The sequence below is a fragment of the Bubalus kerabau genome, chromosome X (genome assembly GCF_029407905.1).
Source record: "Bubalus kerabau isolate K-KA32 ecotype Philippines breed swamp buffalo chromosome X, PCC_UOA_SB_1v2, whole genome shotgun sequence".
Classification (NCBI taxonomy): Eukaryota; Metazoa; Chordata; class Mammalia; order Artiodactyla; family Bovidae; genus Bubalus; species Bubalus kerabau.
The window spans coordinates 97,286,435-97,299,469 of NC_073647.1; the positions used below are offsets into that span (position 1 = coordinate 97,286,435).

At 38.5% G+C, this 13,035-nt stretch overlaps 1 protein-coding gene across 3 annotated transcripts in view; it reads left to right on the forward strand.

Annotated features, from left to right (window-relative positions):
• Positions 1–13,035, forward strand: part of OPHN1 (oligophrenin 1) — a 692,544-nt gene that overhangs the window by 335,880 nt on the left and 343,629 nt on the right. For all 3 annotated transcript variants that reach the window (XM_055565218.1, XM_055565216.1, XM_055565219.1), the window contains exons 11-14: positions 4,903–4,994; positions 9,466–9,544; positions 11,901–11,934; positions 12,480–12,542. In XM_055565218.1, coding sequence (XP_055421193.1) covers positions 4,903–4,994; positions 9,466–9,544; positions 11,901–11,934; positions 12,480–12,542 — 268 coding nt within the window. The remainder of the gene's footprint in view (positions 1–4,902; positions 4,995–9,465; positions 9,545–11,900; positions 11,935–12,479; positions 12,543–13,035) is intronic.

The following is a 13,035-nucleotide window of genomic DNA, read 5'->3' on the forward strand; positions in this document are numbered from 1 at the left end:
TGTGCATCAGTGATATTAGTGTGTAATTTTCTGTTTTTGTAGTATCTTTGTCTGGTTTTGGCCTTTTAGAATGAGTTTGGAAATGTATTACCACTGAATTTTTGGAAATGGTTTGAAAAGAGTAGGTGTTAGTCTTCTTTAAATGATTGATGAAATTCACCTGTGAAGCCATCTGGTTGTGAACTTTTGTATGTTTGGATTTTTGGTTGTTTTTTTTTTAATTACTGATTCAGTTTCATTACTGGTAATTGGCCTGTTTGCATATCTATTCCTTTTTGATTCCATTTTGGAAGATTGTGCATTTATTCATAGGCATTTCTCCTAGGTTGTCCATTTTTTTTGGTATGTGAGTGGTCATAATAATCTCTTATGACCTGATAGACTTCTGTGTTGTTTGTTGTAATTTCTCCTTTTTTATTTCTGATTTTATTGATTTGAGCCCTCTTTTTTCCTTGATGACTCTGAGAAAATATTTATCCATTTTGTTTATGTTTTCAACTAGCTCTTAGTTTCATTAATCTTTTCTGTTTTTTGTTAATTTTGTCTATATTTCATTTATTTCTGCTCTAGCTTATGATTTCTTTTCTTGTAGTGACTGGCTTTTGTTTATTCTTTCTCTTGTTACTTTATGTATAAGGTTAGGTTGTTTGAGATTTTCCTCGTTTTATGAGTTAGGCTTATATTGCTGTAACATTCCATTTTTGAATTGCTTTTGCTGCATTCCATAAAACTTGGATTGTTGTGTTTTCATTTTCATTTTGTCTCTAGGTATTTTTTATTTCCTCTTTGATTTCTTCAGTGATCCTTTTGGTTGTTCAACTGTTTATCCTCTATATGTTTATGTTTTTTGCAGTTTTTTTTTCTTACAGTTTATTTCTAGTCATAATGTTGTGATTATAAAAGATACTTAGTGTGATTTCTATCTCCTTCAATTTACTGACACTTGTTTTTTGCCTTAGCTTGTGATCTGTCCTTGAAAATGGCTCATGTATATTTGAAAAGAATGTATATTCTGCAGCAAGCTTTTGAATAGAATGTTTTATATATAAAAATATGCCCCTCTTTTGGTGGGGCCTACTGTTGTGGGCACACTGGTGAGCATGGGCTGATCCCCACCACCTGGTTGTTTACCTACTGCTGAAGCTGCTGCCTGCTGATGGGCCAGTCTGAGTTCTGTTGCAGTTGGTGGTGGGGCCCAAGGAGCCCTGTTACTGGTTAATGCCCCTTGGTAGTTTAGCCTGTGTCCTGGTCCTGGCCCACTGGTGGGCTTGGCTGGGCACTGGTTGGCTTCTTGTGAGGCCTAAAGAAAGTGTCCCAGAATGGTTGTCAAGCTGCTGCTGGATCAAGCTGGGACCTGGGGCTTGGTATCAGCCTGTTGCTTGGTGAGTCTGGATCTTGGGTAAGCTGATTGTAGGACATGATGTATCTCAAAGCTGGTTTCAGCACATCGGTTGGCAGTGTTGGGGCCCAATATGTTCTAGGGCTGTTACCTGTCTGCTGCAGAGTAAACGAGTTCCTTGGGGCTCATGCCAGCTTATTGGTGGGTGGGCCTGGATCCTGGAGTGTTTGGGTAGTCCTGGGGGACCTATTGCTGCCTCTAGCCTGCTGGTGGATGCAGCTATATCCCTGTATGGCTCCCAGGGCTCGTGCTAACTGGTTGGTGGATAGGGCCATGTCCAACATTAATAAGCTACAGGGAGGATTCCAAAATGGTGCTTTCTAGCATCTTTTTCCTCATGGTAGAATTAGCACCTCAAAATGGTAGCCTCCAGCTTCTATGTCCCTAGGGTGAGTTCCACTTGGCTCATGTCTCTCTGTATGGCTCTCTACTATCAGCAGGTGAATATGACCCAGGGACCTTCCTCCTTGCTTCTCAGAGCAGGTGAGATTTTGTGTGCAACCTTTAAGAATAGAATACCTATTTCCTGTACACCTCTGGCTCTCCTTAAAGCAAGCCCTGCTGGCTTTCAAAGTCATATATTCTGAGGCTTTGTCTTCTCGGTTCAGGACCCCTTGACTAGGAATCTAATATGAGGATCAAACCCCTTGCTCCTTGAGGATAAACTCTACGATTGTGATTATCCTCTTATTTGTGGATCACCTGTTTAGAGGTGTGGGCCTTGACTCTACCATGCATGCGCCCCTCCCACCTGTCTAGTTGTGATTCTTTCCTTATATCTGTAATTGTAGAAGATCTTTCCTGCTAGTCTTCAGGTCATTCTCACCATTGACTGTTGCTCTGTAAATAGTTGTAATGTTACCGAACAGGGTTCTTGGCCTTCCCCAATCAATAGAAATTGACTACAGACTAGACAAGAAGTTTAGGCAAGGCTTTATTGTGGCCCCTGATGCATCAGGGGCAGCAAGAACAGACAACAAGTTCCCTTACTTGATTGCCTCCCAAAGCAGGGCAAGGTTGTTCCTTATAGGGGTGAGGGTAGAAGTGTGTCCACGGGTTGGAACAGAGGGGTAACTTAGGCTTTTTGTCCACACCATAGGTGGTGGTGTATGTAGGGGGCATGCACAATACTCTGCTTTTGCTCCCATCCCCCTGCTTTTGCTCCAGGCTCTTCAAAAGTGGCAGTTTTTTTGTCTCTTTGTATCTTTTGTCCACAATTTGTCCCAACGGGGCATGCATGCAGTTATTTTTAGTCCCATACAATTTGCTTGCATTTTGTTGCTGGAAGAATGGTGTGGCCATGTGCAAGCATTGCAACACTGCAACAAAGGGTCTGAGGTCTGTCTGTCTCGGTAATTTTGGTGGGCCTATGGGAGGAGGTAAGCTCAGGTTTCTCCTACTCCACCATCTTGGACACTCTTGTTTCAAGAACTAGTCTTAAATCCTAGTTCCAAGGCCTAATAAAGTGTGATCTTGAGTAAATCAGTTATGGTTGCTCACTATCATTTTTCTCATCAGAAAAAATGTCCAGGATGATAGTCTAGTTTATAAATATTTATTGAACACTAACTTTTTATTAGGTGCTAGAGATATAAAGATAAATAAGATGCTGCCCACATCCTTGAGTTCTTAGTCAAGTAGGGGAATCAGACGTGAAAAAGAGAGGCTTTAATACAATGCAGAAAACACAAAGTAGACAGTATATATATTGGGGAAAGATTTTTGAGGAAATGAAAGCTGAACTGCAGGTTGTAGCACAAGTAAGAGTTTGTCAAAGAATATAGATAAAGTCATTTTGGGTGGAGGAAACAATATATGCAAAGTTGGAGTCATGAAAGAGCATGATACATGTGTGAAATAGGAGTTCTTTCACACTGATGGGACATCATAAATTAGATGAGGGTGGCTGAAGGTGAACCTGGAGTGGTGGGCAGGATGTTGTCCCCTGAGCTGTGATGTCATCTCACCAAATCTAACAGAGTTGAGAGTTTAAAAAGGGAATGTGAGCACATGATGTAGTTAATTACTCTTATCTTGCAAGGCTGACAATGCTTGATATTCTAAGTGTTGGAGTTTTAGAAGGCAGATTGTAAGATGAATATAGAATTGTGTTTCTCTAGTGCAGGAGCAAGAAAAAGGATAGACCTGCAAAAGGCTTGAGTGTGACAATGAGAGGGAATTTATTTGATGATCAACTGTATGGGCCAGTTAGGACAGTATAGTGCTTAGGTACAGACTTGGCACTTTGGGCAGAAACACAAATTCAGTGTTTCTGAATTTGAGACAGCAAGGTTGGTAGTATTATTCCCATTTAATAGATTATGAAGTTTATATTCAGAGAGGAAAAATTATTTACCTTGGGCCACATACCTAGTAAAAGTTATCACTGAGACAAGACTCCAGCTTTTAAACTTCTTAGTTTATTGATATTTCTACTATTCCGACTTGGGTGACTTTGGGTGAGCCATTTTACCTCTCTGAGCTTCACTTCCCTCTTAGGGCTGTAATGAAGAAAAGTGGTTTAAAGATACCTAGCATAATATGTGGCATGTATTAGTAATCAATAAATGTTACTTCTCTTTTCTATACCACATTGCCCCTGTTGTAAACTGAACTAGGTGGGATTTGAGGAATTTTAATCTGTGAACATGGGCTTCGCTTGTGGCTCAGTGGTAAATAATCTTCCAGCAGTGTAGAAGCCACAGGGAACACAGGTTCGATCCCTGGGTCAGGAAGGTCCCCTGGAGGACATGGCAACCCACTCCAGTACTCTTGCCTGGAGAATCCCACGGACAGAGGAGCATGGCAGGCTGTAGTCCATGGGGCGGCAAAGAGCTGAACATGACTGAAGCAACTTAACACACACTCAACCCGTGAACCCAATGGATTTCTATGGTCTTGTTAAGTGCCCACAAGACTAATGTGGGACACGTTGTCCTGCACACATGAAATACCAAATTCCACCTTGACTATGACAAAAATATCCTTATTTTCCCTACTCCTGCCCTATCTTTGGAGAGACTGCTTTTGTAATTCCCATCATCTTAAAGGTTCTGGAAATGGGAAACCAAAAATGTTTTTCCTCCTATCTTCTATCTGCCACTGTAATGGAAGGGACATTTCAGAAACCACTTACCCAGTGTAATCTCCCTACCTAGAAGTCTCATGAAATTTTATTTTGTATACTTAATACCATTTGTGCACCCCATTTCTCCTACATCCCCCTTATGAGTTTCCTATTTAATATACCATACTTGGAAAGGAATACTAGTTTATTCTGAGCAGTTTCTTCTGAACTCAGTCATTGATTTTTAGAACAGAGAAAAACCATCTGCCACCTTGCTACAACTACGCTTTGAGGGGACAAGGTCCTCAATGAGGCTAAACATTGTTCCTGCTGCCGTAACAGATGCCTTCCAAGTGACATTAAGGACACTGCAGTAAGCAAAAGAAGCTTCTGTGTATTTTTTACAAACTGGCTATTCATCCTTCTGTTATTTCAGGGGCCCTTGGACTTAACCCTGAAGTACTGTGTGAGAAGGAAGACAGAGTCTATTGATAAGAGATTCTGTTTCGATATAGAAACAAATGAAAGGTAAGGATGTGAACTGGCAGCATCCCATGTGCCAGTTTCTGAGCCTGGGTAGGTATTTTATTTTCATCTGTCATCTCTTTTTGATAAAAATGAGAAAAACTATTCATGACACCATTTTATTGGCTCTTTTGGCTGCCCCTCCCAGAGATCCCTGTTAGAGCTGGACCAGAGCTGGTTCTCTCTATTCAAGGTTCAGTCAGCTTTGCTTACTTGCTGTAGGCAGAAGTTATTCCTAGGATTTAATTTGCTATGATATATGCAAAAGGTCAGTATTTGGTGATGCTGAAAAAGAACAGGATAACAAAACTCATTCTTTTTTATCCCAATATACAAGAACAAATTAATTGAAACACATATTTAAGGGAACGTAGATTGGATGGAGGGTGGTAGTTCTATTGGGGATGCTTTTTTTTCCCCCATTTGGTACAAATGATGTGAACTTTTCCTACCTTGCAGATATTTATGTAAAGTGTAAATAGTTTAATTATCAACTTTCTGTTTTCAGCAAAGCTTGCAATCTTTGGACTTGGTTGCATTTGTTCCTATCCAATTCTCTCTTTTTGTCTTTTCAACCTGGACAATTTATTGGTAGGGAACTTTAACTTTTACTTTTGAATTTTAAAATGAGAGCATTTGGAGTAACTTTGGAAAAAGACATTTTATGTAGTTGGGAAGTTGATCCACAATTTAGTGAGTATATGTGTTTCTATATTTTATTTCCATCTATTATTCCTAAGTATTAGGCATTATGTATTATAATAGAATTTAACAAAAGATCAGATTGCTGGAAAGGAACTTGGTTGAATTACAATATCATATGAGCAAAGCTATCAGTGACTAGAATCATATAGATCAGATTAAGAAAATAAGGCATTTTTTTTGGTCTTGGTATAAGTAGCTATTAGTTCTCTTTCCCATTTTAAATTTATGTTTGTGAATCTATATGCTTTCTTTGTTAAGAATGGATGGTCCCAGTCAAAGATGGCTGTAATAGTAAACAGTGTTAGTGAAAATCATGAGGCTGTCACTCATTTCCACCCCACAACTTTGAGCTCAGTAGGAAGGGGAAAGCAACTGTTGGCTGTGGCTTCCTTTTTATGAACCTTTAGTGTCTTTGGGTCTGCTGAATTAATGCACTTAAATAAAGTTAAATTTTTCTGTGTCTAATTCCATTCTGATTCAGTTTTCAGCTTAAATTTGCAAGCCACTTGCAAGTATTATTCTCATAGACTCAAAGCATTTGCAAACAGTTTGGCCCTAAGGTTAAGGGCAAGGATCAATATATTTATAAGGATCTATCTATCTATCTATAGATATATTGCATCTAGTGCTATGTATGGCTCATAGTAGATACTGAATCTGGTATTCATTTTTAAAATTTTTCCCTACCCAAGAATACTGGGGAATTCTGAAGCTAGAACTCAGGATTAAAGTTTTGATATAGCTATGATTTTACTTACCACATATTGGGCATTTAAAAAATATTCCTCCACTGAACTCCGCCCTCATTTTACAGGTGAGAAGACTGGGACTTGTATATGTTTAATTGCCTTGCCTAATCAAAGTCACATAGTGGCGATTGAGCACAAACTCTGGTCTGTAGTTCTCCAAACCCCATGTTCTTTTAAATTTTATTCCATTGTCTATTATAAGCAGAATAAATATGTTGTGAAATAGAGGGTCAAATATAGTAATGCACAGATGCTGAGGTGCCTCTGTGTATGTGGAGTTTTCTGAGTAATACGTCGTCCACATCTGCTTTCCTGGCTGGTCAATCTGATATAAGGGGCAGAGGCAGGCCTCGCAGTAGACATCAGGCACCTGTACTCATGTTCCCTGCTGAATTGAACAGATGACTCTTTGAATCCCCTTTTCTATTTCTGGGATAGAGGATAACTTTTTTTTATTGTTCCTACCAATATTTGAAGCCACAGTCTCATAGCTCATCAGAACTTGAAGGACAATAATTACAGTAATAATAATAACATTGATGATGACGATGACAGCAACAACTGCTAACGTTCACTGAGTACCTCTATGTGCTAGGCACCATTCTCAACCTTTATTTTATTGTTTTTCTTTGCTTTCTTAATTATTTATTTTAATTGGAGTCTAATTGCTTTACAGTATTGTGGTGGTTTTTGCCATACATTGACATGAATCAGCCAGGGTGTACATGTGTTCCCCCCATCCTGAACCCCCCTCCGACCTCCCTCCCCAACCCATCCCTCTGGGTTGTCCCAGAGCACTGGCTTTGAGTGCCCTGCCTCATGCATCAAACCTGTACTGGTCATCTATTTTACATATGGTAATATACATATTTCAATGCTATTCTCTCAAATCATCCCACCCTCGCCTTCTCTCACCGAGTCCAAAAGTCTGTTCTTTACATTTGTGTCTCTTTTGCTGTCTTCCATATAGGGTTGTCATTACCATCTTTCTAAATTCCATATATATGCATTAATATACTGCATTGGTGTTTCTCTTTCTGACTTACTTCACTCTGTATAATAGGATCCATTTTCATCCACCTCGTTTTAAATGCATAATTTCCTTTAGTCTTCATTACGGTCACATGAAGTGGGCAGTGTTTCTATCCCAATCTCACAAAGACCAGGAGACAGAGAGAAGTTAAGCACTTAGATTATACAACTAGTAAATGTTAGAGCTAGGATCCAAATCCAGGTATACTAATTGCCAAGCCCACATTCTTAACCACTGAACTCTACAGCAAATATGTTATATATGCCTTTTTGTTTTAGAGGAGTGACAGACCTCAGGGTGGGCACAGGATTTGTCTAAAATCATGATGGAAAAGCCTGGCCTAGAAGTCAGTACTCTTTCTACTTTGTCATTTTGTTCTTAACAACATTGTTCTTTGAATTTGACTTTTAGTAGCACCAGAGAATCTCCAAATGCTTCCTGAATAGTCACTTATTTATTCTTTCAGCTTTTCTGTATGATCAAGGAAGGATACATACCAGCTTTCTGATTTCCTAAATAGGAAAACTGTGTCTGTAATAGGTTTAACTTCATATCTAGTGTGCAGCATCTGCTTTATGTTTTTTGCCCATTTTCTTGCTTTCCTTCTTTCTAGCTTCAGGATCCATCTGGGTAATTATTTTTACAGAGATTTGTAGACTTTCTAGCCCCATAAGATATGTCTAATAGGTTGGATATTTCTTAGAGAAAGGTAAACTTGAAAAGAGTCCAGTACTGAAAGCCAAGTCCTAGTTTTCAATTGATTCTGGCTTAAAGATCATTTGGGGGCTTTACTTATTAAGGAGTACTTTAATGTAGTAAGAGACAGAAGGACAGGTAGGATAGGAATCCCATGGTATCAGACTAAAAAGGACCTACCAATTCATCAGATCCAAATTTTTTATGACTAAAGAAATTGAAGCACAGTGACTTTCCCACTGAACTCTCTTGTCATTATTCTGTTACTGTTTCATGACTCAGAGAGGTCTCATCTTAACATGGAAGGAGCAAGAGGAACAAATATCTCCTAGTGGCACAACTAGGCAGAGAATGGAAAACACCTTATGCCTGCAAGTAATATGATTAATCCCCAAATTCCAGTTTGGTTTTGAAGGTCCGAGAAGAACAGTGTATACCAAATTGGGGTATATCTGGGTATATAGTTGCAGTTACTGCAAATAAATAAAATAAAATTGGATTTCAAGTTGTATGTCATGCAGAAGAGGCCTTATAATGTATTAGCTAAGAAAGAACATGGCTGCTGGAATAAAATTCCTAAATCAAAATCCTGGCTCTACACTTACCACGGACTCAGGTAACCTCTCTGTGCCTCAGTTTTCCCTTCTGTAAAATAGGGATTTCTATAGTCCCTGCTTTATAGGCTTCTTGTGTAGATTAAGTGAATTTATACCTATAAACTATTTATAGAACTATGGCACTTGCTGAGCATTCAGTAACTAGTAGTTGTTGTTATTATTTATAAGATTGCTTAAATCAGCCAGAAGGCCTCCCTGTGCTTGTTGTTGATTTCTTTCCAACCAAAGTGCTCCTTGGACATCCTAGGTGGTAGAAGTAACAAAGCCATTTTCCTGATATATGTACTTATAGTGAACATGCTCAGAACCATTTGAACTCAGACCAAATGACTGGCTTCTAAGAGCAAGAGGCAGGGAGAGCTTCAGTTTGTTTTAAGCACACAGTGGGGTCAATTTAAGTCTGTATTATGGTGAGGTGTCAGCATCTGCCTTCATATTTCCTTGCCTGACCCTGGCATGAAGCCACCAAGATACTACCTCCACCAATGTTTCCAAAATTACTGTTCTCTAAGTTCCATTATTTTTCTGAGTAAACAAAGATTTTGAAAAATTGGAAATCTATATTCCTGTGTCTGCTCAGTGTCATAACTCTCAGGGCTGAGTGGAACCTTAGATTATAAGACTCAATTCTCTCAGTTAACTTTTCTGCTCTCAACTTGTCATTTATTCCTTAGACCAGGAACCATCACTCTGCAAGCTCTTTCAGAAGCTAACAGAAGACTATGGATGGAGGCTATGGATGGGAAAGAACCTGTAAGTTACCCTGGGGAAACCTCAGTAACATAGGCCAGTATATGATTGTGCTCTAGTGGTAGCAGTGAGTCCAGGACAATTAAATGGTGATAGATAATTCATACTCAAAAGTTTAGAGTTAGAAGGAAATGCTGAATAACATTTCTTGTTTAGTAAGTTAGGCAACTTGAGTTCCAGTGATGGTAAAGGACTTCTCTAGAATTAGCCTCAGAAAGGCATCGCAATGGACCTAGAAACTAGGTCTCTCAGCTTCTTTCTTCTTATACAGCTATGCCCACAAGGTTTTCTTAAGAAAGAAATTAAGCCTGTTTGTAGTTTATAGCATTAATATGTGTTCATATATAAGGATGGAAAATAATTTTCATGACTGTGAACAAGCATTTATTAAGATTTTATTCAGAATGGTTTTACTGCCTCTCCCTTACATTTCTAAGTCAGCTTATTCTCTTTAAGGGCAGGAGATGGCATTGCCATCCTATATCCCAAAATGCACCATTCCATTTAGAACACTGTTACATAGGATTACAAGGAATACTTTTACAGGGCTAACAATTATCATAGAAAGACCAATATGAACAGTCAGGTCACCAAAAAGCATTTTTTTTTTTCAGTATCTTCTGTGTAGGTTTCTTCTTGTGGCATATGATGTAATGTCAGCTTCTTAGTTTTGGAATCCCAAAAGGTTATATTTGGGTCTGGTTCTGCCATTCAATGATTGTGTGACCTTGAGCTACTTATTTAATTTCTCTGAGATTCTTCTCTTTGATAAAATGGCTTTAATAATTTCTGTTCTAGCTATCTCACACAGTTTCTTTGAAAGAAATCAATTGAAAGCCAGTTTGTCAACCATAATATGCTATATCAGTTTGAAGTTCTTCTCACTGGTCTGAAGGCTTGGTGCAAAGCTACTGAAATTCAGTAGTATTTGGGTACAATCTAATCTTCTTGCCTTATGCAAGGCAAAATCTTGCTAAAATGGAGAATATATTACAGGGACTTCTTTCTGTGGTTTCTAGTGCCTTGAAGACTAGTGAGGAAGGCCCAGCTATAAGATTGCATGTATAGCAACTCAGAAGATACCAGGAGAGAAGTGGTGTTGTAAGGACTGTCATCCAGAAAATAGACCAGGGCCTTTCTCTGCTCCCTTCTCTCACAGAAACTTGGAACTTAACCATTACATGCCTATGGTATTTTTCTAGCAGGATACTAGCAAGCCCAGCAAGACATTTTATTGTTTTTTGTTGTTGTTCATATTTATTTCTTATTTTTTAATCCAAATATAGTTAATTTACAATTTTTAAGTCATTTTACTCTTAATTCCCTCTCCTGAACTTGCTCCCCCTTTAAAGTTTTAAAAATCAAAGGGTACAGATGGCTTTTTGTGAAGAATCATGTTAGAACATGGGCCCTCTGAATGTGGATCCTTATCAACTTGACCTGTCTCATTGACCTATCCATGGGCATACACATATAGGCAGAAAATTTTATTTTAAAAGGAGAGATTGTTAAAGCAGATTATACAGATGGCATATAGAGGACTTATTTCCTGCATTACTAATGTTGCTTCTGCTCTACTAACAACCCCCCTCCCCAATTCACTAATATTACACATAGTAAGAAGATCAGTTCTTGAAGGAACATCTACTGCAACACTGATCATTTTAGAGATATGAATTTTGAAGTCTAGAGAATGAATGGGACATGCCTAAGTTTCATAATGATGTAGCCATAAAGCCAAGACTAGGCTTCAAGAGTCAAGGATCTCCTCTTGTTTCTCACATAGCTATCACAATTCATACTTTAAGATGACTCAGAGAAAGTTTGGTGAATACATGAATCTCTTTCAGATGGGCACTTGCTTTTCTACCCATCTGGGTAGAAAATACCCACTAACACCTTTGGGTAAGGAGATTGGTATTAGTAATATTTAAATTTTACCATCAGCTATTCAACACTGCAGTCTCTTATCCAGATCATTGAAGGTTTGTTTGGTGAAGCTTATTACAGCAAGATCTAACTCTGCTTTCTTCTGCCAATAACCTGGAGAAAACCACTTCCTTTCTGTCATACTCCCTTGCTCCATCAGGAAAAGTTTTACATGAGTAAATGTCTAAGATGGGTAGGCTACCACTGCAGTGAGCTGTGTGAAATCCAATGTAATCTTCAGGGATTGTTAATCCTACTGTTTCTAGTGACCTAGGCAAAAATGATTCTGTTTAGCCCGTTTATTACTTGTTAAACTCTTAAAGTCACTAATGCTTTTGATGGCTTATTTGAGGAAAGGTATTTAGTTTTTGCTATACTTACCTATAGTTATTCGCAATATCCATGGCTCTTTCTGTCTCTTTTTTTGTAGATCTACCACAGCCCTATAACAAAACAGGAAGAAAGTAAGTCAGATTTCTGATCTACTGGCATTATAAACTGTTAGCTATCCTAATCACAGTAAATGCTATCATCAATAATTTGTGATATTGTATTTATGGATGTATTTATGGATACCTTTGTGTGAAATGAAATTCAGACCTGCTTTTTTAGAAGGTGTCTTTCAATTGAACTAAGGAAGTCACTTTATCTATCTTAGATTTTTGGTGGGGTAGTTGTAGTATATAGAGAAACACTAATTATATTCTTCTTTTTCTAGACACACAATAGAAATTGTGTGCATTTCCAGCCTAATTTTTCACATTTGAGGTAGCTCATGCCTCAAGCAGATATACAAAAAGGGTCAAGTAAAAACATTTTGTGTTACAAGCGTAAAACCTCTAACCACTTCTCTCACCCAAATGAAGAATCTTTCCATTTAATGGTGATTGCAGGAGAGAGACTAAAGCCCTAATTCTCTCACTGTAGTCTCTTAACCAGATCCCTGAAGGTTTTTTAGGTGAGGCTTATTGCAGCAGGATCTAACTCTGCTTTCTTTTGCTTGAAACAGTGGAACTGAATGAAGTGGGGTTCAAGTTTGTTAGGAAGTGCATCAATATAATTGAGACCAAAGGTAAGATATGAGCCATAGCCTTGGCATCATTTGAATCTGATTATTCTTTTTTAAATGATTTTAAAAATATATTTAATTTTTATTGACGTATAGTTGATGTGCAATATTAGGATCCCAGCCTTGTCATGGCAAAGAGGCTACCATAACTCAATAAAGTCATGAGTCATACCACGCAGGGCCATCCAAGACAGATGGGTTACAGTGAAGAGTTCTGACAAAACAAAAACCTCCAGCGATTCAGTGGAGGAGGAAATGGCAAACCACATCACTATTCTTGCCTGGAGAACCCCATGGACAGTATGAAAAGACAAAAAGATATGGAACTGGAAGATGAATCCCCCAGGTTAAAAGGTGTCCAATATGCTACTGCAGAAGATCTGAGGGCAATTATGAGGGCAATTACTAATGTCTATAGAAAGAATGAAGCAGCTGAGCCAAAGTGGAAATGATGCTCAGTTATAGATGGTGGTGAAAGTAAAGTCCAATGTTGTAA